Raw genomic sequence first — 23,242 nt, 5'->3', positions numbered from 1 at the left:
CAGTGGCTGATAGCTTGCGGGCAGGCAATAGTCATTGTTTACTCGGATGGCAGGCAACATTCTTTGCCCTCGATAGTAAGTATATATTCATATTTATTTACCATATTTATAATGTTTTCATGTATGAAGTATATAGTCATTTCTTTTTTTTTCCAAAAAAATCAGTTTTGGATCCCTAATCTCGGTTTTAAGTCCAAGATATCAGTGGTACTAGAATTTGCTAAAAGTTTTGTATATAGACCTTGGACTGGAGATTCCAACGAACTGTTGGGAACCCACATTTTGGCACATGCCTCCTATTAGGCAAATAAATGCTGCTTCCTCCGGTTCCTAAGTGTGGCCTCCCTTCACGAGATCAGGTAGACTGTTTTGTTTTCATTTGGTGAAAATGACACTGATTCTGGTTGAAAGAGAATTAAAACAGCTATTTTCTGTAGGTCACAGGTCCCTAACACTGTAAACTCGGGTTGGAACAGGATAAACGGCTCGGTAGCTCCCGGCATGCAGCCAAGCACCTGCAAAGTACTAAGACTGCAATTGGCTCAATAAATGCTTTTCGGAGAAACCAGGGAATAAAGGCGCAAGGACCATGAGACGTGACCGTGCTGAGGACCCAAAGCACCGGTCCAAACGCTGGCGTTACCGCCTGACCGAAACCAGCGCGAGCCTTTCTGTACATCCGATCCGGAGGTTCCGAGGGGCTCTTTCCGCCGCCTCCGCGCCGCCTCTCGGCGCTCCCCCCTCCAGCGTCTTCCCCGCCCGGCCCCCGGCCGCCCGGCCAGGACCGGGCTCCGCGCAGGCTCCCTGGCTGCACCGGGGTCGCTCCCGAGCAGGGTGAGAATACGCTCCTCCGCGTCTTGGAGGCGACCTGGAAGAGCCGGGACGAACGCACTAAGTCCTCAGAGGAGGAAACGGCCAAGCAGAGGCGCGGAGTGGCCGGGAAGAGACTGCTCGCAAAGTCCGGAAGCCCTCCCGGATCCACCCTGCGGCGGCCGCGCGACCCCGGACCTGCGCAGTAGCGTCGGCGGCGGCGGCGGCGGCAAGATCTGCTGCGGCAAGGTCCGCGGCGTCCCCCAGCCGGAAGGTCCGGCAGCCTCAGGCCGCCCGACGCCTCCCGCGTCATGTCGGCCCAGGGCGACTGCGAGTTCCTGGTGCAGCGAGCCCGCGAGCTGGTGCAGCAGGACCTGTGGGCCGCCAAGGCTTGGCTGATCACGGCCCGCAGCCTCTACCCCGCCGACTTCAACATCCAGGTGAGGCCGGGCGGGGGCGCAGGTGGGGCGCTCCTCCCCGCTTCCCTGAGCCCCCCGCGAGGCTGGCCCAGGGGACCCCGGGCCCCGCTCCGGGTCGGGGCGACGGGAGCGTTACCCTCTCGGCGGCCGGGACAGCGCCTCGCGCCGCCGGGCAAGGCCGCCCGCCGGCTCGTGGGTCCGGACGGCCGCCGAGCGGGCGCGGGTAGTGGCGGGGGTGGGGGCGGGGTGGGGGTGTTCTGGGTCCCCGCGGGAGGGAGCTGGGGTGCAGTGTCGTGAACACAGGCGCCAGCTCCGGGCTGCGGCTCTGTGAGGGGACCAGTACTGCGCATCTGCGGGCCCCGCGGTAGATAAAGGCATTCGAGGAACGCGAACGTCGTAGACCTGCACCGCATTGCCGTCGCGGGTAGTCAGAAGCCCCGCTGGCCGCGGGCGACGTGCCTGCGCTAAGCCGGGGCCCCGGGGCCGTGCGGCGCGAGCCCTGAGGCTCCGTCAGCACGTGATGCCCGACCCTGGGACCTCCGGGGCGGTGGGGTGAGCCGGGCCGGCCGGGCGGAGGGCCTGACGCGGCCCCGGCCCGTGTTGCAGTATGAGATGTACACCATCGAGCGGAACGCGGAGCGGACGGCCACCGCCGGGAGGCTGCTCTACGACATGTGAGTGGGGACGCCGCCCGCCCCTCTCGGGAGGTTTCCGTTCTGTCTGTGGCAGAGGGAGTTGGGGGAAGGTCCTCAAGTTCATCTGCGTGTCCGGCACCTAAAGCTTAACTTGGTCGTGGGTCTAGGCCTTCCGTTAACTGCGGGGAAGTCTTCTTAGGTTTTATTCTTGTTACAGCTCTTCCATTCAATCATTTATTTTACTTTGGGAATAACGTAATAAGGCTCCTCGCAGAAGTTGCGACGGTACTGAAGTGTAGAGAGTAATCAGTGGAAGTCCCTCCCAGCCTCGGTCCGAGTTCAGGGGTGTGTGTGTCTGTGTGCATGTACGGCCAGGGCGCATCAGCAGGTTCTGGGGGAGGAGTTGCAGCGGTGAGCACCTACGGCTCACCCACTGTGATGGGGCGCTTTCCAGGCCAGCACGTAGGGATCTACTTGCTTCTTTCTCCTGTCTGCATGGCGTTTCAGCCCTCTTTTCTCGGCGGACATTTAGGTAGTTTCCAGTTGTTTGAAATTATATTCAGAGTGTCAGAAAGCAGTTTTGTACTCACATTTGGGTGTTTTTCTGCAGAGTGGATTCTTAGACGTAGGTTTTCCTAGTCGAAGGGTATGCGCATTTTAAATTTCGATGCACTGTCAGATTACTCTCCAAAAGGTATTGTTCAGTTTACGTCTCCACTGACCGTGTGTGAGTGCCTCTTTTCCCACACCTTCGCCAGCATTCGATATTATCAGTCTTTCTCTCAGCTGTCAATTTTTGCCGGTGCCGTAGGAGAAAACAATATCTTGCTATTTTTTAAAGATTTGTGTTTGTTGTATTACTAATAAGACTGAGTATCTTTTCAAATATTTGGCTGTTTGTATTTTTTCTGTGATTTGCCTTTGCCCATTTTTTTCTTTGGGGAGTTTTTTTTTTTTTTTTTTTTCTTGTTTGCCGTTTAGGAGTGTTTTGCATATTATGGTCACTTGTCTTTTCACTTATTAAAAAAACTACAGACTTTTGTGAGTACCCTCATTTTTCTTAGTTTTTATTTTTATATCTTTATTTCGGTTTGTTTTGGTACATCTGTGTGTTCACTTGGAATATAGTAAAATGTGTTTTTCTCTGATGCTAGCATTTTACTTTCTTTTTTGGATACTATTTGGAATCTGACATTTTAATTTAATGCATTCATTTTAAAAATAGGTTTGTGAATTTCCCAGATCAGCCCGTGGTGTGGAGAGAAATCAGCATTATTACATCAGCATTAAGAAACGATTCACAGGATAAACAAACCCAATTTTTAAGAAGTAAGAATGAAGTGATAACTTAATGGTGTGTAAATTACTACTTCTGTAAGTCAGAAAGAGAAATACAAATACGGTATGCTAACGCGTGTATATGGAATCTAAAAAAATGGTTCTGATGAACCTAGTGGCAGGACAGGAATAAAGACACAGGTGTAGAGAACAGACTTGAGGACACAGGGGGAAAGGGGAAGATGAACAAAGTGAGAGAGTAGCACTGACATATATACACTACCAAATGTAAATTAGATAGCTAGTGGGAAGCTGCTACACACCACAGGGAGATCAGCTTTGTGACCACCTAGAGGGGTGGGATAGGGAGGGTGGGAGGGAGATGCAAGAGGGAGGGGATGTGGGGATATATGTATACGTATAGCTGATTCACTTTGTTGTACAGCAGAAACTAACACAACATTGTAAAGCAGTTATACTCCAATAAAGATGTAAAAAATAAAATTACCAACATCGATAAATAGGTAAGGCATTAAAGCTATCATTAAGAAATCAGAGATAAGATATAATAATGTGTTTTATGCTACATACTCTAGCAATATACATAATTTATGATAAAATTAGAAGCAAAAATGTAAAAGAAGATAATTCATCTAATTTTTATAAAATGTCTGTATGAGATTCAAAGTAATTGTATTTTGGAAGTTTTGCCTACTTGGGTAAAAATACTAGCAATTATTTCACCATAGTAAAAGTGACTCACAACTGTGAACCCAATAACATGCAATTTTATTGAGCTGTTAATTTTAAAAATAATAATTTTCTGAAAAACAGAAATATCTAGAAAGTGATCATTCTTTTTACTGTTATTAGAACATAATGATGATGTTATCTCATATAATACAGTTGTAGATATACCAAAATATTTCCAAGTAGAATTATATTATAATAAAAAACATATAATTCTTTTAAAAAAAATTACTACTTCTGGAATACCAAGTTCTGTGTAGTAATTTCACAAAAAAGTCACATCTGTGGTATTGGTACCCATATGCATGTTTTGTTCTTGGCAACTGAAGCCTGTACAAATGATGTCACTTGATCCCTTGAGCATATGCTTAGAACCCTTTAAACTTCCTTAAAGGATGTGGACTTATCAGTTAGCCCGGGAAACTGAATATATTTTAACAAGTTCTACAGTAATCATAAAACATCTGTAGATTAGACAGATCTCCACAGAACAGGAGAGAAACTTTTAGTAATTTATGACCTTTCTCATTAACCTTCACTCTGTGTTGGTTGCTATAGCCAATCCAGGATTTCAGATTTTGGATAAAAAAGAAAGTAGATTGTTTAGGTCATTTCAACTCAAGTGAGTGCTTTTTATCTCAGTCAGCAGCAAGCACTGCTGTGACCCTTCCCAGGCATCATTCTTCTCTTCTAGATCCAATAAGGCCTCCAAAGGTTTTATCGTCATTCAGCAAATATCTTATGCCCTATAGTATCTGACCCCAAAGCCTTCCAGGTTGTAGGTGAACTCCAAAAATAGTGATTCTTCACTTAGTATATACCATTCTGTACGTGATGATGCCTTATTTCCACTTTTGCTTCCGTACTTTCTTTCTGAAAGAAACTTTTAAAAGTGAACTGTGTTATATACAGGTTTATTTGAAACTCTTCCTGGTCGGGTTCAGTGTGAAATGTTACTAAAGGTTACGGAACAATGCTTCAACACTTTGGAACGATCAGAAATGTTGCTTCTACTTTTGAGACGATTCCCTGAAACGGTGGTACAGCATGGGGTAAGATTTGATCCTTTCCTTTTTCATAAAAGAGAATAAAATTGATCAGTGGACTCACGAGTATGTTTAAGAGCTACAGTGTATATTATTCTAAAGCAGATTATTCTAATTCTGAGGAGTACCAGATAAGATTGAACTCAAATCAAGGAATCTTTGTCATTAAAGCTAAAAGGATGTCACTGTTACCAAACGCTATGAATACCCAGTAGAAGTTGTGTTACCAGTGTGAGGAAACAGTCACCAAGCCTTGGCACTGCTACTTATCTTCAATTTGTAAAGTACAGTAAAGTTTTAAAAAATAATCTGTTTCATTGTATTGAACAATGTGTTTGAATTTAAAGGAGAGCCATAGTTTGTATTCTTAACGTTTTTCACATGCTTTTGCCACATGGTCACTGTTTTCCCTCTACTCTGCCCTTTCCTCATATCTCTAATTATTATTGAGTGCTACTGGCAGGCATTGGTCGGTGTTCAGTAGGTCCTTCTGTACTCCTTAGATCCGTTGAGGTAGATAGCATCCTACTTTACATATATGTTAGTCACTTTCCGTAGCCAGTAACGGAGAGGTGGGATTCAAATCATTAACTCTCTTAATTCAAACTCTTTGGCTTATTCTTTCTGGCTCCACTTTTCTGGCTGCTGGCCCCAGTTAACCTTCTCTGTACGTCCGTATATTAGTTTCAAGGACCGCCATAACAAAATACCAGAAACTGGGTGCCTTAAAACAACAGAAGTTTATTCTCTCACAATTCTGGAAGCTCGAAGCCCAAAAGCAAGGTATGGGCAGGGCCGTGCTCCCCGTGAAGGCTCTGGGGAGGACTCCTGCTCACCTCATCCTGGCTTCTGGGGCACCAGCGATCCTTGTCATTCTTTGGCTTGCAGCTTCATCACTCAGTTTCGGCCTCTGTTGTCATGTGGCCTTCTTTGTGGTCTGTGTCCCTGTGTCTTTACATGACCTTCTTATAAAGATACCAGTCATTGGATTTAGGACCCACCCTGATCCAGTATGACTTCTACGAAGACCTTTTTCTTTTTTTTTTTTTTTGGCTGCATTGGGTCTTTGTTGCTGCACGTGGGCTTTCTCTAGTTGCGGCGAGCTGGGGCTACTCTTCGTTGCAGTGCGCGGGCTTCTCACTGCGGTGGCTTCTCTTGTCGCGGAGCACAGGCTCTAGGCATGTGAGCTTCAGTAGGTGTAGCACGTGGGCTCAGTAGTTGTGGCTCGCAGGCTCTAGAGCACAGGCTCAGTAGTTGTGGCTCACGGGCTTAGTTGCTCGGCGGCATGTGGGATCTTCCCGGCCCTGGGCTCGAACCCGTGTCCCCTGAATTGGCAGGCAGATTCTTAACCACTGCACCACCAGAGAAGTCCCATGAAGACCTTTTTTATAAGATAAAAAATATATGAGGTCACATTCTGAGGTTCTGAGTGGACGTGAATTTTGGGGGGATGCTGTTCAACCTGGTGTCCTCCCTGATCATTACTCTGACTTTTAACTTTCTGTCTCATGTAATTGTTTACATGGTTCCCCTCTCCCCCCACGCCATGCATCGCCAAGTGGTTACAAGGAAGATGATGCAGGTGTTGGTGGATTTGGAGAAGCCAGCTTTCTACTAGGCTAGGGCATCAGTAATGGGAAGGTGGCCTTCTCAAACAGTTGTGTCCGACCTAGTCCAGGCTGTATGACTGACTACTCCCGGCAACTCTTGAAGATATTAAATTTTGTCTACATAATGCATCTTGATGTAGAGAATAAAGTTAGTTTCTACATTTCTTAGAAAAATCTCTACATCTCTATTATCAAACTAGCTCCAGTGCTTCCATTAAGTTTCTTAGACATTTTAATTGTACTAGTTCAGGGGAGAATAACCAAGACAGAGTGGTCTGTGGTCAGGTGCATGTGGGGTTCCCTTCTGGGTGGTGTTGCTGATGCATTCTTTTGTTTTCTAGTCTTTAAAATGATAGTATTTGTTTCTTGGGTAAGTTTGAATGTACAAACTATGTGGTAAATCAAATATGGTGTTTATTCTTGTAATTCTGACATCTGAAACTTAACACAAATGATTAATTGTATTTTGAAACAGGTTGGCCTTGGGGAGGCACTATTGGAGGCTGAAACTATTGAAGAGCAAGAATCTCCTGTTAACTGCTTTAGAAAATTATTTGGTAAGAAAAATTACATCTTGTATTCATTCCTTATGCTAAGTAGAATATGCTGGGGGTAAGTGTCATTTCAAAAATAAGGTCATTTGTGGAAAGCAAAGGAACTCTTCGTATTATGGGATTTAAATCTGTGTTTATTTTTTCAGTTCAGAAAGCATTTTAAACAACTCCTAAATTTTTATTATGTAATAGTTGATACCTCTGAAAGAGTACGTGTAACCATGTATTTGAGTATGAAGCATACTAATAAACAAACACCTGAATTTCCACCCAAACATCACTCATAATGTGGAATCTGCCTGTGTGTTTCCTTGCTGACTCCATCCACTGCACTGGTGTCCCTCTGCACTGCAGTTTTTAAATAAATGTGCCATAAGGGGTTTCTTTTTGCCTGTCTATCTTAGGTAGTACATTAAGTGAACTCTAAAATAAATTTTGTTTTTGCCAGAACCCTAGAGTAGACAAACAGCTTAATCGGTTTTTCCTAATTTTCCCTCTTCAACAGTGTGTGATGTCCTTCCTCTAATAATTAACAACCATGATGTTCGGTTGCCTGCCAATTTGTTGTATAAGTACTTGAACAAAGCAGCTGAATTTTATATCAATTATGTCACTAGGTCTACTCAAATAGAGAGTCAGCATCAAGGTAAGTGGGAATAACCTGCAGTTTATTTTATTGTATTGTATTTTTTATTTTGTAAAATTTCAAGCTCAGAAATCCCTCAACATTCGGATTATTCTCCTCTGGATACATACCAGTTTGATAGTCTTGCTAAAAGACGGTTCCTAGAAAAAAACACTACAGTTAGGAGATGAGACTTTTCTGGAACCAGTTTTACCCCTCGATTGAAACAGTGAACCTGCTGATCTATAAGGTTAGCTTCCTACGTTAACCACAGCTCAAAGGTCCCTTCCTCCTCTACCAGGGGCCAGTGGTGGGTCTTTGAATAAAACACACAACATGTTGAGGTTCTGTGTTCTTGCCTTTTGCATGGGAGTTAGACATTTTTTCTCTATAAAGTACCGCATAAATAGTAAGTAGTAATGTTAATTGTCAACTACTTTTTTTTCACATCTCAGGTGCCCAAGAAACGTCTGATTTAATGTCACCGAGCAAACGTAGCTCTCAGAAGTACATAATAGAGGGGCTGACTGAAAAATCATCCCAGATCGTGGACCCTTGGGAGAGGTTGTTTAAGATTTTGAATGTTGTTGGAATGAGATGTGACTGGCAGATGGATAAAGGAAGACGGTACAAAACTGTTCGTTTCTAAGATTGCATAACAAATCTTTTGATAGCATACTCTCTATAAAACAAAATATTTTTTTCTAAAAGCATATAATGTAGAGGTACACCTCTGTCTGGGCAAATTCTGTAACACTCAGTATTTATGCAAAAGAGTGTGGTTTTTCACCTTATTAAAAGATTCGCAACGGAAGTATGAACTCTTAAGATGCTGTTGAGCTTGAAGCACTCCTTGGTGTTTAGAGGAAAGAGAAGCTACTTGGCATGTTTGTGTCATGAACTCTTGGCCTGTTGCTGCTCTAATTCAGAAGAGGAATTTGCATCCATATGCAGACAATGAAGAATAATTATACATGCCTAGAGCCACATTTGGTAGTTGTAATGGTTTTATTGGGGCTTTTCTCTGGTAGACCTTTTGCTGACAAGCCCAGAGTAATTAAATAATTTTTACTGTCCTTCACCTTTCAGAAGCTATGGTGATATTTTGCATAGAATGAAGGATCTCTGCAGATACATGAACAACTTTGATAATGAAGCTCATGCAAAATATAAAAACCAAGTGGTTTATTCCACTATGTTGGTCTTCTTTAAGAATGCATTTCAGTATGTCAACAGCATACAGCCGTCTCTATTCCAAGGTTGGTTTAAGAATTTTAGAGTGTCTCAGAATACTGGCCTCATTTTGGGTGGTGAGGAAGATGAAAATGTTTACCTTAACATTGTTCTTGGATCCAAATAATTGCGGGGTGATGCCAGAGCTTTCATTAGTTGTTGATTTTTATGTAAGTAAGTTTTCATTAAAAACTTCTATATCAAAGGATGTAGTGGTACTGTGAAACTAAATACAGATATTGAATGCCTCTGTTTTAAAAAAGCAGCAGATGTAGCTAAGTACTGAAGTAGATTTCACAATGACTTCTCAATAGACAAAGATTTTAAAAATAATACGTATGCATGTAAATTCTAGAGAATGGGAAAAACAGGAAAACTACAGGGTGAAATCAGCCACAGTACTTCCAGTATAATGCAGCTCTCATTTTTGTGTATTGCCTGTAGTGTTTCATATATTTGTTTGGAATTTATAACAATAATGTATGTGCGACTTGGTAGTTTTTCTTTTTTTGGTAATTTTATGCTTCGTGATCATTGTAAAATATTGTTAGATAACATAAGAACAAATACAAAGAGGGAACTTTCCCTTGTCCACCACTGAGAAAGAACCTTTATTAACAATTTGGTTTATATCTGTACAGTTTTTCATTTCTGTATATGTATATGTATACTTATTTGTTTACCTAATTGGGATGATACTGAACGTATTTTCACACGATGGTTGAGTAAATTTCCAGCTGATATTAAGTACTGTTTTCCTTGCTGCATTTTTAAGTGTTGGTGTTTTCCCTCCATCCACAGGTCCTAATGCCCCTAGCCAAGTTCCACTGGTCCTTCTGGAGGACATATCAAATGTATACGGTGATGTAGAAATTGATCGCAATAAACACATACATAAAAAGAGGAAACTAGCTGAGGGAAGAGATAAAACCATGGTAATTCTTTCAGATATAATTGTTAACAGATTATATGTTTATGGTTTGCTAGAAATGAATCTTTGTAAAACATGGCTCTGGAGTTAAATTGATAAAGCTTAGGTCTTTTAATTATAAAATATAATTACTATATAAAATCAGTGGTTCTCAACTAGAGGCGATTTTGCCCCCTGGGTTATTTGACAGTGTCCGAGGACATGTTTGATGGTCGTGGCTCGGTGGGGAGGGGTTACTGTTAGTATCTAGTGAACGGAGGCCAGGGATGCTGTTAACCATGCTCCTGTGCACAAGGAGAGCCCCACAGCAAAGAGTTATCCAGCCCCAAAGGCCTCTAGTGCTGAGGCGGAGGAACCCTGGTGTAAGTCGTTCATACCTATTTGACTTAGTGCCATCGATTAAATTTAAAAGGCAAAACCAGATAAACTACCTTGGACATGTAGAGCGGGGTGCCAAGGGGCACTGGCCACAGAACGGGGAGTTCTTAGGCCATCGGGGTAGGAGGTCATAACCCGAGGGGAGATGTTGGAACGGTCCCATGAAGGAGGTTGGCATTTGACGCCAGCCTTGTAGGGTTTTGTTGTTTGGAAATGGGAAGTAGATTTTGTTGAGAGGGGGCAGCTTGCACAAAGATGCAGGAAACTAGAGAGAGTGAACCATCAGTCTTCTGGTCTGGCCTGCTGGCGAGCCAGTGCCCAACGCTGATTTTCGAACTCTTTTTAAGCAGAGGAATCCTTTCTTTCAAGGAACACTTCTGTGGAGGCCCGTCATGTAACGTGACAGTGGGGATGCTCTGGGTCAGGGCTCAGCACACTTTGTCCTGTAAAATGCCGGGTGGTGCATGTTTCAGGCTTTGCAGGCCATGTGTCTCCATGGCAGCTACTCAGCTCTGCTGCTAAAGTGCAGAAATAGCCACAGACAGTGGGAGACAGCAGGGTTTGTCCTGCAGGGCATAGCGTGCCAGCTCCTCCTCTGGTGGAAGTGTGAGGGCAGCCAGGAGTCTCACCCACCTTCTGTCCCCTCTTCTCTCCGCCTTTCAGTCTCTTACCTGCTCTTCTTCAGCCCTTGGGTAACATTTAACGAAACCCTGGCTTGATGAGAGGCAGGTCTGAAAATCGGTTTAATCTGATGTCTCCAAGGTTCTGGAGTATGAAGTGGTTTGGAGTGGGAAGACGTGGCCCATTCTGAACGTGCGTGTAAGGGTATTAACCCTTCTGAAAAACTAGTTTGTTTCCTTCCACAGAAAAATGCTCAACATGCACAATTTTGCTTTGAAGCCCAACCCTGAACCCCAGGCTGAGATCTCCGTGCTAACCAGGCTTTCCCAGATGCCCTCTGTCTGCTCTTCCGTTCTTTCCTGACATCCCTAGGTGGGGTAACTCTCGTTAGCTCTCCCTTCTGCTTTCTGCGGGTGTGTGGTTTCACAGTAAGACCACAGACACCTCTCCCACCCATGTAGGTGGTAGGTTGTGTGTTCCTAGTCTTAGTGAAAAGGAGCGGCCTGTCATTCAGCGTACGTAGCAGAGCCGCACCCTGTGTCTCTCCATCCCTCCAGCCTCCTCCCTGTTCAGGCACCGCGGCCTCTGCCCTGGGTCACCCGCGTCGTCCTCCTGGCTCCCTGCTTGCTCTCTTGCTCCCCACAATCTCTCCTCTACCCAGCAGCCTTAGTGACCTTTTCACAGTGTGAGTCAGACATGGCTTCTGCCTCCGACGGCTTCCCATCACTCTAAGAGTAAAATCCAGACTCTTTCCTTTGGCTTCGGAGCATGCACTGAGCCGCCCTCGGTGCTGCAGACACGCTGGCTGCCGCTGCTCCTGCCCGGGCCCCGGCGCAGCTCATAGCCACGCTCTGGGGCGGAGTGCCTTTCTGTGCCTGGCTGGGTCCCGTCGGTCAGTGTTCAGCCCAGAGCTGAGCGCTCTCCCGGAGGCTGCCTCCAAATGGCCATCAGTTTTCTCTTTTTATTACTGTATCCAAATTCTGCATAGCCCTTATTGCTGTTTATTTTTAATTCTTTCTTGGTTGGTTGGTTTGCTGTCCGTGTCCCTTCACCAGAGTACAAGCTCCATGGGGCCAGTGACAGTGTCTGGGTATCCATTCGAACGGTGCCTGCGCCCCAGCAGGCCTTCCGTGAGCTCTGGTGCGCGAGGGGATTCACACATGCCCTCCTGGGTTTGGGTCCGGGCGGTGGCACAGCTGTTTAGCCTCTGGCCCATCCGTTTCTCCTTCCATCCTTCACTCGTCGTGTGCCGTCTAGCAGGCTCTGCTCTCATGCTCTGGCCCTCCAGGCAGTCTGGGGTCTCCGTCCCACTGCCTTCCCCACCCAATGCAGGTCCAGCCAGGTCTGTTTGTCCCATTGTGGCAGGGGACATACCTGGTGGCCCATGAGCTCAGCTCACAGACCTGTCTTGTTTTACTCATAGTGTTTTGTTTTGTTTTGTTTTGTTTTGTTTTTACTAACCTAGCACCTAAAACTTGGAAGCTTTCTCTCACTATCCAGATGTCTGACTTCCCTTTAATAATTGGTGTCTCTGATAATGCTGGCCCCTTGTGGAGGCCCACCCCTGCAGTGGGGTGGACATTCTCCCCACAGCCTAAGTGCCTGCTCACGTGACCGGCCAGGCAGCTGGAGCCGGGGGCAGTCTTCCCTGTGGGCAGGGTGTTCCCACCACATACACTCGTGTACCTTCCCTGAGGTCAGGACTCCTGCTTCAGAGCATCCCCGCAGAGCCTCAGAGTGCATTTCTGTATTTCGAAATCAATTTCTCTGAATTTCATAGACTGTTTGGAACTCCACGCTATCCCCACCACATCTGAGGCCCTTCCGGAAACTCCTGATATCATTTTGAGGCAGGAACGTGTTCCATGAGTTGCCATGGCGATGAACACACTGTTCCTATTACTGTATCTCACTAGATGGCCCACGTGTGGCCCACATGTGGCCCCGATGAGCTAGGGTGCCTGACAGATGGGTTTTGGTTTTGAAAGGAATTGGGGTGTGTGTCATTACTAGGGGGATAAGAATATGAAGCTAACTAGGGTGGGACGGGGAGGGTCCCCAGCTGTCAAGGAATGGGGAGAAAGTGGGTAGTGGGAGGGAGGTGCCAAATTTTTCTGAGTTTAGCTTGAGGATTGGAGTTTTTTTTGTTTGTTTTAACTATAGCTGTTTTACAATGTTGTGTTAGTTTCAGGTGTACAACTTCAGATTCTTTTCCATTCTATGTTATTACAAGATATTGAATATAGTTCCCTGTGCTGTGTAGTAGTAGGTCCTTGTTGGTTATCTATTTTATATATAGTAGTTTTTATCTATTAATCCCATACTCCTAATTTACCTCCCCCCCGTCCCCCCTTTCCCCTTGGTCACCATAAGTTTGTTTTCTATATCTGTGAGTTTGTTTCTGTTTTGTAAATAAGTTTGTGTCTTTTTTAGATTCTACATACAAGTGATATCATATAATATTTGTCTTTCTCTGACTTACTTCACTTAGTATAATAGGTCCATCCACTGTTGCTGCAAATGGCATTTCATTCTTTTTTGTGGCTGAGTAGTGTTCCATTGTACATATATACCACATCTTCTTTATCCATTCATCTGTTGATGGACACTTAGGTTGCTTCCACGTCTTGGCTATTGTAAATACTGCTGCTATGAAGATTGGGGTGCATGTATCTTTTCCAATTAGACTTTTCGTCTTTTCCACATATGTACCCGGGAGTGGGATTGATGGATCATGGTAGCTCTACTTTTAGTTTTTTAAGGAACCTCCATACTGTTCTCCATAGTGGCTGCACCAATTTACATTCCCACCAACAGTGCAGGAGGGTTCCCTTTGCTCCACACCCTCTCCAGCGTTTATTATTTGTAGACTTTTTAATGATGGCCATCTTGACCAGTGTGAGGTGATACCTCATTGTAGTTTTGATTTGCATTTCTCTAATAATTAGTGTTGCTGAGCATCTTTTCACGTGCCTGTTGCCATCTGTATGTCTTCTTTGGAAAAATGTCTGTGTAGGTCTTCTGCCCATTTTTTGATTGGGTTGTTTGTTTCTTTGATATTGAGCTGCATGAGCTGTCTGTATATTTTGGAAATTAATCCCTTGTTGGTCACATTGTTTGCAAATATTTTCACCCAGTCTGTTGGTTGTCTGTTTGTTTTGCTTATGATTTTCTTTTTTTTTTTTTCTTTTTTTTTAAAACATCTTTACTGGAGTATAATTGCTTTACAATGGTGTGTTAGTTGCTGCTGTATAACAAAGTGAATCAGCTGTACATATACATATATCCCCATATCTCCTCCCTCTTACGTCTCCCTCCCATCCTCCGTACCCCACCCCTCTAGGTGGTCACAGAGTACGAGCTGATTTCCCTGTGCTATGCAGCAGCTTCCCACTAGCTATCTGTTTTACATTTGGTAGTGTATATATGTCCATGCCACTCTCTCACTTCGTCTCCCGGCTTATGCTTCCCCCTCCCTGTGTCCTCAAGTTCGTTCTCTACGTCTGCGTCTTTATTCCTGTCCTGCCCCTAGGTTCTTCAGAACCACTTTTTTTTTTTTTAGATTCCATATGTATGTGTTACCATACGGTATTTGTTTTTCATTCTGACTTACTTCACTCTGTATGACAGACTCTAGGTCCATCCACCTCACTACAAATTACTCAATTTCATTTCTTTTTATGGCTGAGTAATATTCCAATGTATGTATGTGCCACATCTTCTTTATCCATTCATCTGTCGATGGACATTTAGATTGCTTCCATGTCCTGGCTATTGTAAGTAGAGCTGCAGTGAACATTGTGGTACATGACTCTTCTTGAATTATGGTTTTCTCAGGGTATATGCCCAATAGTGGGATTGCTGGGTCATATGGTAGTTCTATTTTTAGTTTTTTAAGGAACCTCCATACTGTTATCCATAGTGGCTGTATCAATTTACATTCCCACCAACAGTGCAAGAGGGTTCCCTTTTCTCCACACCTCCTCCAGCATTTATTGTTTGTAGATTTTTTGATGATGGCCATTCTGACTGGTGTGAGGTGATATCTCACTGTAGTTTTGATTTGCATTTCTCTAATGGTTAATGATGTTGAGCATCCTTTCATGTGTTTGTTGGCAATCTGTATATCTTCGTTGGAGAAATGTCTCTTTAGGTCTTTTGCCCATTTTTGGATTAGGTTGTTTGTTTTTTTGATATTGAGCTGCATGAGCTGCTTGTATATTTTGGGGATTAATCCTTTGTCAGTTGCTTCGTTTACAAATATTTTCTTCCATTATGAGGGTTGTCTTTTCCTCTTGTTTATGGTTTCCTTTGCTGTGCAAAAGCTTTTAAGTTTCATTAGGTCCCATTTGTTTATTTTTGTTTTTATTTCCATTTCTCTAGGAAGTGGGTCAAAAAGGATCTTGCTGTGATTTATGTCATAGAGTGTTCTGCCTATGTTTTCCTCTAAGAGTTTTATAGTGTCTCGCCTTACATTTAGGTCTTTAATCCGTTTTGAGTTTTTTTTTGTATATGGTGTTAGGGAGTGTTCTAATTTCATTCTTTTACGTGTAGCTGTCCAGTTTTCCCAGCACCACTTATTGAAGAGGCTGTCTTTTCTCCATTGTATATTCTTGCCGCCTTTATCAAAGATAAGGTGACCATATGTGCATGGGTTTATCTCTGGGCTTTCTATCCTGTTCCGTTGATCTATATTTCTGTTTCTGTGCCAGTACCATACTGTCTTGATTACTGTAGCTTTGTAGTATAGTCTGAAGTCAGGGAGTCTGATTACTCCAGCTCCATTTTTCTTTCTCAAGACTGCTTTGGCTATTCGGGGTCTTTTGTGTTTCCATACAAATTGTGAAATTTTTTGTTCTACTTCTGTGGAAAAATGCCATTGGTAGTTTGATAGGGATTGCACTGAATCTGTAGATCGCTTTGGGTAGTATAGTCATTTTCACAACATTGTTTCTTCCAATCCAAGAACATGGTATATCTCTCCATCTGTTTGTATTGTCCTTAATTTCTTTCATCAGTGTCTTATAGTTTTCTGCATACAGGTCTTTTGTCTCCTTAGGTAGGTTTATTCCTAGGTATTTTATTCTTTTTGTTGCAGTGGTAAATGGGAGTGTTTCCTTAATTTCTCTTTCAGATTTTTCATCATTGATGTATAGGAATACAAGAGATTTCTGTGCATTAATTTTGTATCCTGCTATGCAAATCAAACAATGTGATACACCATATTAAGAAATTGAAGAATAAAAACCATATGATAATCTTAATTGATGCAGAAAAAGCTTTCGACAAAATTCAACACCCATTTATGATAAAAACCCTCCAGAAAGTAGGCATAGAGGGAACCTACCTCAACATAATAAAGGCCATATATAACAAACCCACAGCCAACATCGTTCTCAGTGGTGAAAAACTGAAACCATTTCCTCTAAGATCAGGCACAAGACAAGGTTGCCCACTCTCACCACTATTATTCAACATAGTTTTGGAAGTTTTAGCCACAGCAATCAGAGAAGAAAAAGAAATAAAAGGAATCCAAATCAGAAAAGAAGAAGTAAAGCTGTCACTGTTTGCAGATGACGTGACACTATACACAGAGAATCATAAAGATGCTACCAGAGGGCTTCCCTGGTGGCGCAGTGGTTAAGAATCAGCCTGCCAATGCAGGGGACATGGGTTCGAGCCCTGGTCTGGGAAGAACACACATGCCGCAGAGCAACTAAGGCCATGCGCCACAACTACTGAGCCCGCGCTCTAGAGCCTGCCAGCCACAACTACTGAAGCCCGCCCACCTAGAGCCTGTGCTCCACAACAAGAGAAACCACCACAGTGAGAAGCCCGCACACCACAATGAAGAGTAGCCCCCGCTCGCCTCAACTAGAGAAAGCCCGCATGCAGCAACGAAGACCCAACGCCGCCATAAACAAAAAAACAAAAAACAAAACAGAACAAAAAGAAAAGATGCTACCAGAAAACTACTAGAGCTAATCAATGAACTTGGTAAAGTAGCAGGATACAAAATTAATGCACAGAAATCTCTTGCATTCCTATGAGTTTCTTTGCTGAGCAAAAGCTTATAAGTTTGATTTGGTGCCATTTGTTTATTTTTGTTTTTATTTCTTTTGCCTTGGGAGACTGATCTAAGAAAATATTACTATGATTAATGTCTGAGAATGTTTTGCCTATGTTCTCTTACAGCTGTTTTATGGTGTCATGCTTTATATATAAGTCTTTAGGCCATTTTGAGTTTATTTTTGTGTAGGGTGTGAGGGAGTGTTCTAATTTCACTGATTTACATGTGGTGTCCAGCTTTCCCAGCACCACTTGCTGAGGAGACTGTCTTTTCTCCATTGTATATTCTTGCCTCCTCTGTTGAAGATTAATTGACCAGAGGTGTGTGGGTTTATTTCTGGTCTCTCTTCTGTTCCGTTGATCTATATGTTTGTTTTTGCGCTAATACCATGCTATTTTGATTACTGTAGCTTTGTAGTATTGTCTGAAGTCTGAGAGGGTTATGCCTTCAGCTTTGTTCTTTTTCCTGAGAATTGCTTTGGCAATTCTAGGTCTTTTGTAGTTCCATATAAATTTTAGGATTATTTGTTTTAGCCCTGTGAAAAATGTCATGGGTAATTTGATAAAGGATCACATTAAATCTGTAGATTGCTTTGGGTAGTATGGCCATTTTAACAATATTAATTCTTCCATTTCAAGAGCATGGGATACCTTTCCATTTCTTTGAATCATCTTCAGTTTCCTTTATCAGTGTTTTAGAGTTCTCAGCATATAGGTCTTTCACCTCCTTGGGTAGGTTTATTCCTAGGTTTATTTATTTTTTGACGTGATTTTAAATGGGATTTTTTTTTTTTTTTTTACTTTCTCTTTCTGATATTTCATTGTTAGTGTGAAGAAATGTAACAGAATTTTGTATATTTATCTTGTATCCTGCTACCTTGCTGAATTCATTTATTAGTTCTAATAGTTTTTGTGTGGAGTCTTTAGGATTTTCTATATAGAGTATCATTTCTTCTGCATACAATGACAGTTTTACCTCTTCCCTTCCAATTTGGATACCTTTTATTTCTTTTTCTTGTCTAATTGCTGGGTTAGGACTTCCAATACTGTGTTGAATAGAAGTGGTAAGAGTGGGCATCCTTGTCTTGTTCCAGATTTTAGTGGGAAGGCTTTCAGCTTTTCACCATTGAGTATTATGTTGGCGGTGGGTTTGTCGTAAGTGGTTTTATTATGTTGAGATATGTTCATTCCCACTTTGGTGAGAACTTTCATCATGAAGGGATGTTGAGTTTTGTTTTGTTTTGTTTTTTTCTTATTTATTTTTTGGCTGCATCAGGTCTTCGTTGCTGCGCAAGGGCTTTCTCTAATTGCAGTGAGCAGGGGCTATTCTTCGTTGCGGTGCACAGGCTTTTCATTGCGGTGGCTTCTCTTGTTGCGGAGCATGGGCTATGCGGGCTTCAGTAGTTGCAGCACGCAGGCTCAGTAGTTGTAGGCGTGCGGGCTTCAGTAGTTGCAGCACGCAGGCTCAGTAGTTGTGGCACGTGGACCCTAGAGTGCACGGGCTTCAGTAGTTGCACGGTATGGGCTCAGTATTTGTGGCACGCAGGCTCTAGGGTGCGCGGGCTTCAGTAGTTGTGGCGCACAGGCTTAGTTGCTCCGCAGCATGTGGGATCTTCGCGGACCAGGGATCGAATCTGTGTCCCGTGCATTGGCAGGCGGATTCTTAACCACTGTGCCACCAGGGAAGTCCAGATGTTGAGTTTTATCAAATGCTTTTTCTGCATCTGTTGAGATAATCGTGTGGTTTTTGTCTTTTCTTTTGTTAATATGGTGTATCACATTGATTGATTAGTGTTATGTTGAACCATCCTTGTGACCCTGGAATGAATCTAACTTGATCATGGGTGTATGATCATTTTTATGTATTGTTGGATTCAGTTTGCTAATATTTTGTTGAGGATTTTTGCATCTATATTTATCAAAGATATTGACCTGTAATTTTCTTTTTTTGTAGTGTCTTTGTCTGGTTTGGTATCAGGGTGATGGTGGCTTCATAGAATGACTTTGGGAGTGTTCCCTCCTCTTCAGTCTTTTGGAGGAGTTTGATACGGATTGGTATGAGTTCTTCTTTGTGTGTTTGGTAGAATTCCCCAGTGAAGCCATCTCATCCTGGACTTTTGTTTACAGGGAGTTTTTTTTTTTTTTTTTTTTTTTAATGCTACCCATTGGTTGTCAATTTTTATTTATTTATTTATTTATTTATTTTTTGCCTGTGTTGGGTCTTCGTTTCTGTGCGAGGGCTTTCTCTAGTTGCGGCAAGTGGGGGCCACTCTTCATCACGGTGCGCGGGCCTCTCACCATCGTGGCCTCTCTCGCTGCGGAGCACAGGCTCCAGACGCGCAGGCTCAGCAGCCGTAGCTCACGGGCCCAGCTGCTCCGCGGCATGTGGGATCTTCCCAGACCAGGGCTCGAACCCGTGTCCCCTGCATTAGCAGGCAGATTCTCAACCACTGCGCCACCAGGGAAGCCCACAGGGAGTTTTTTAAATTACAGATTCTGTTTTAGTGATTGGTCTGTTCAGAGTATCTGTTTTTTTCTTGATTAAGTTTTGACAGGCTGTATGTTTCTAGGAACTTGTCCATTTCTTCTAGGTTGTCCATTTCATTGGCATGTAACTGTTCATAGTATTCTCTTATGATTTGTTTTGTTTCTCCAGTATTGGTTGTTATTTCTCCTCTTTCATTTCTTATTTTATTTAGTTCCTCTCTTTTCTTCATGGTGAGCCTGGCTGGAGGTTTGTTGGTTTTGTTTATGAGGATTGGAGCTTTTAGCTGAAATATTTTTATGTATTTTTTTAAAATTTTATTGAATTTTAAAAATTCAGTTGATTCAGTTGATTTACAGTGTTGTATTAATTTCTTTTGTACAGCAAATTGATTCAGTTATACATATGTATTCCTTTTCATATTCTTTTCCATTATGGTTTATTACAGGCTATTGAATATAGTTCCCTGTGCTATACAGTAGAATATTGTTTTTTATCCATTCTATATATAATAGTTTGCATCCGTTAATCCCAAACTCCCAGTTCTTCTCTCCCCCATTCCCACCCTTGGCAACCACAAGTCTCTTCTCTATGTCTGTGAGTCTGTTTCTGTTTCATAGATGTGTTTATTTGTACATATTTTTAAATGGTCTTAGTGGGGTAAAAATCTGCAGGGAGAATTTAATTTGGGTCAATGAATTAATAAAAATGACGTAGGTAGAATAAAAGATTCAAGAAATTTTCAGGAAAATAAAGTGAAATGGAGCTTTTTTGACTTTACTTGTTTTTGGCAAAAAGTCTGACCATACTCAGTGGCATTTACAATAGTTGCCTTTCTCTGAGGCCCTCTCTTTTCTTTGGCTTTATTTGAGATGAAGAGCAAGAAACGTAGGAAAGTTTATTATAAAGTAAAATGGGTAAGTGCAGACAAACGTAATTCCTGGCCAGACACCTTGCATTGGGTGGCCATTGGAGAAGTTATATGCAGTGAACAAAAGATAAGTAACAGTTTCTCTTAATTATTTCTCAGAGGACTCAGGCTTTAATTTTATTGCGTTACAGAACAAACTGTTTCTTGGAAGCAAATTAAATGTCACATATTGGAAAAAAGTAAACTGTAAAACAGGTGCTACTTAATTAAGCTGTATCCCTAAATGTAAAAATGTAAGTTTTGGCTTTTATAACATTGATATATTTTTTAAGTTATTGGAAGTTTTAACTCTATGGCTTTACTCTGAAGCCAACATAAGCTTAGAATTTATCATCAGAAAACCTTAATTTTAAAAGTAACTATCAAATGCGTGAAAGGATGAAAATTTTATGTTACTTTTTAAAGCTAAATTGTTAAATTCAAAAAAATTGTATTATACTCATGATAGTATACTTTGATATGAAATTCGTATAATAGAATTGACAGTGATAAACGTAATAATGTTTAAGTAGTGACTATCTTTATAACTTTAATCATGTTCTTCACATTCTCTAAGCAGAGTTCGGACGATGAAGACTGTTCAGCAAAAGGAAGGAATCGTCACATTGTTGTCAATAAGGCAGAACTTGCTAACTCGATCGAGGTGTTGGAAAGCTTTAAGCTGGCCAGAGAGAGCTGGGAGCTGCTCTATTCCCTGGAATTCCTTGACAAGGGTAAGGCATGCTTATCCTGCTGTGATATTTCATTTTTAATGTGAAATCATCATGCCGAAAAGGTTCATTATTCTACTCGAAATGTCTAGTCACTAACGGCTAATTAAATTGATTACAGTAGTTCACACATTTCATAGGATTCTTTTTTGAGCAGGAAATCTAATCAGTTATAAATATTCAAATAGCCATTTACCTCTTAGCTCCTGCACTGGGGATGTATTATAATCAGGGTTGGGGTGGACTTGGAGGGAGGGGGGTTTGGTCTTTCTGTTAAAATTTATATTGCTGGCCTTTTTTCTTGCTGGGTCTGTCTGGTGCTTTTAGTCGCTCTGCCCACTGCTTGGTGCCCCCTCCAGCCACGTGTGACTGAGGCTGCAGAAGGTGGTGCTGTGCCGCCTGACTTGACTCCGTTGCCTGAAAGCCCAAACTCCAAACACTGCGGAGAGCCCGCTTTGAGCATACGAATGAGAGGGAGTTTTCTCTGTATAATATTTACACTACTGAGTACTTCCACACTGCTCAGAAACCACTAGCACTCTGCTAACCCGCATATTTTCCTGTACTTTGGGATCAAGGCCGTCACTTTCCTCCTGGCCAGTGGACAGTTGTTCCTGGCCTGCTCCTGTCACGTGCCTATACAGACCCCTTGTTTGATGTGTCATGTCATAGTTTCTAAGTAAACATTGCATCATCCAGTTCATCCTTGTCACATCTAGAATGGTGAATAGGTATGTGACTTTTGGAGGGGATGTTTTTCTTTAAGTATAAATCGACTTAAAAAAATGAGTGAAACTCTTAGTGTAATATATTTATTACTTTAACTGGGTGAAAGCGCAGCAGTTTAAAAGATAAAGTAATGTGTGAAAAGCATTCTGAGCAGCTGCTAGCACATGATGTGTGCTTAGTAAGGGTTGGTGCCTAATAAGATTATTGCTTGTGTATTACTGGTAAGTATTCTGCCCTAACTTTACTATCTAACTGAAAGTCCAGACCATTGTTTTAGAAATCAAAGTCTAAAGTTACATCCATTTTTTGGTAATTTGTTTCTCTCTGACTATTGTTCTGTTGGTGGGTATGTCAGTTTTATTCTCTGCTTCTGTGTTACTTATTTCTGGTAAATTAGCTTTTGAATTCTTGCTCAGAATTCACAAGAATTTGTTTGGCGTGGAAGACGGATACTTGGCTTTGGTTGAGAATCTTCCTCAATGATGTGATCATCTATCAGGTAATGTGTGTTTAAGTACCTGTGTCTTGACAGGACCACAGTTGCTGCGAGCATCTTCAGCGTGAAGGTGTGTGCGTTTCCTCCTGCTCTGAAGGCAGATGTTCTGTCTTCAGTGGTGAGGGGATTGTGGTCCACTTTCAGCTGAGAACAGCTCCAGACGGCAGGCCCACATCTGGGTTACTTTTGGGGGGTCCAATCACACCCCTCTGTAAAAGTAAGAGTTTTATTTCTCAGTGAAAGACAAACACTGCTCACCCCTCCTCTCTGCTCTGGGGGAGCCCTGCTGCCTTGCTCTGCTGTCCTCGAGCTACTTATGCCCAGAAGGGAGAGGGGATTCAGTAACGAGAGGGAGAGCTTCCAACCCCTGTTGTTGAAATGGGCAGGTTGCAGCTTCCAGCCTTCATGAAGGAGAAATGGTATTAATAGTAAAATATTCATAAAGAAGTGGTATATCCAAAATGTACTCTACCAAAGAGCTTGTGGCGTTTTATTTAGTCTCAAGAATTAAGACTAGAAAGAAAAATCTTTGTATTTATGAAGTCCCCCTACAGATCCTCCACGTAGCTTTAGCTAAGTTGGTTTGATTCTGTAGCTAAGTCTCCATTCCCTCCTCAAATGATTAAGCACAGGTGCCTGATTTGTGGTTGCTTGCTTGCTAGTGGCGTAATTAGCTCTGGAGATTCTTTAATGGCACTGTGTTTTCCTCCTTGCTGTGTGACTTTCCAAGGGTCAGTATAAAAAGGCCATAGCCAGCCTGCACCACTTGGCAGCTCTCCAGGGACCACTTCCTCAGCCACAGATCTCGGGACAAGGGACCTTGGAGCATCAGAGGGCGCTCATCCAGCTGGCGACCTGCCACTTTGCCTTGGGGGAGTACAGAGTGAGTACTGGGTGCCTGGCACGGGGACGCGCAGGCGCACTCGGTGACC

The 23,242-nt window shown here is 42.8% G+C and overlaps 1 protein-coding gene across 1 annotated transcript; it reads left to right on the top strand.

The window, feature by feature from the left end:
- Positions 1 to 792: 792 nt before the first annotated feature.
- On the top strand, positions 793 to 23,193 carry LOC133083662 (integrator complex subunit 10-like; the record flags this gene model as incomplete). The annotated part of the gene is made up of 12 exons (XM_061179767.1): positions 793 to 1,250; positions 1,836 to 1,903; positions 3,090 to 3,193; positions 4,805 to 4,944; positions 7,024 to 7,105; positions 7,608 to 7,748; positions 8,183 to 8,354; positions 8,817 to 8,986; positions 9,762 to 9,895; positions 20,932 to 21,088; positions 22,231 to 22,313; positions 23,041 to 23,193. Coding segments are annotated over exons 1-12 (1,533 nt in total), but the record flags the coding sequence as incomplete, so codon positions are not given.
- Positions 23,194 to 23,242: the final 49 nt, after the last annotated feature.

The sequence above is a fragment of the Eubalaena glacialis genome, unplaced genomic scaffold, assembly GCF_028564815.1.
Source record: "Eubalaena glacialis isolate mEubGla1 unplaced genomic scaffold, mEubGla1.1.hap2.+ XY scaffold_474, whole genome shotgun sequence".
Taxonomy (NCBI): Eukaryota; Metazoa; Chordata; class Mammalia; order Artiodactyla; family Balaenidae; genus Eubalaena; species Eubalaena glacialis.
This window is presented reverse-complemented; position numbering and strand designations above follow the sequence as displayed.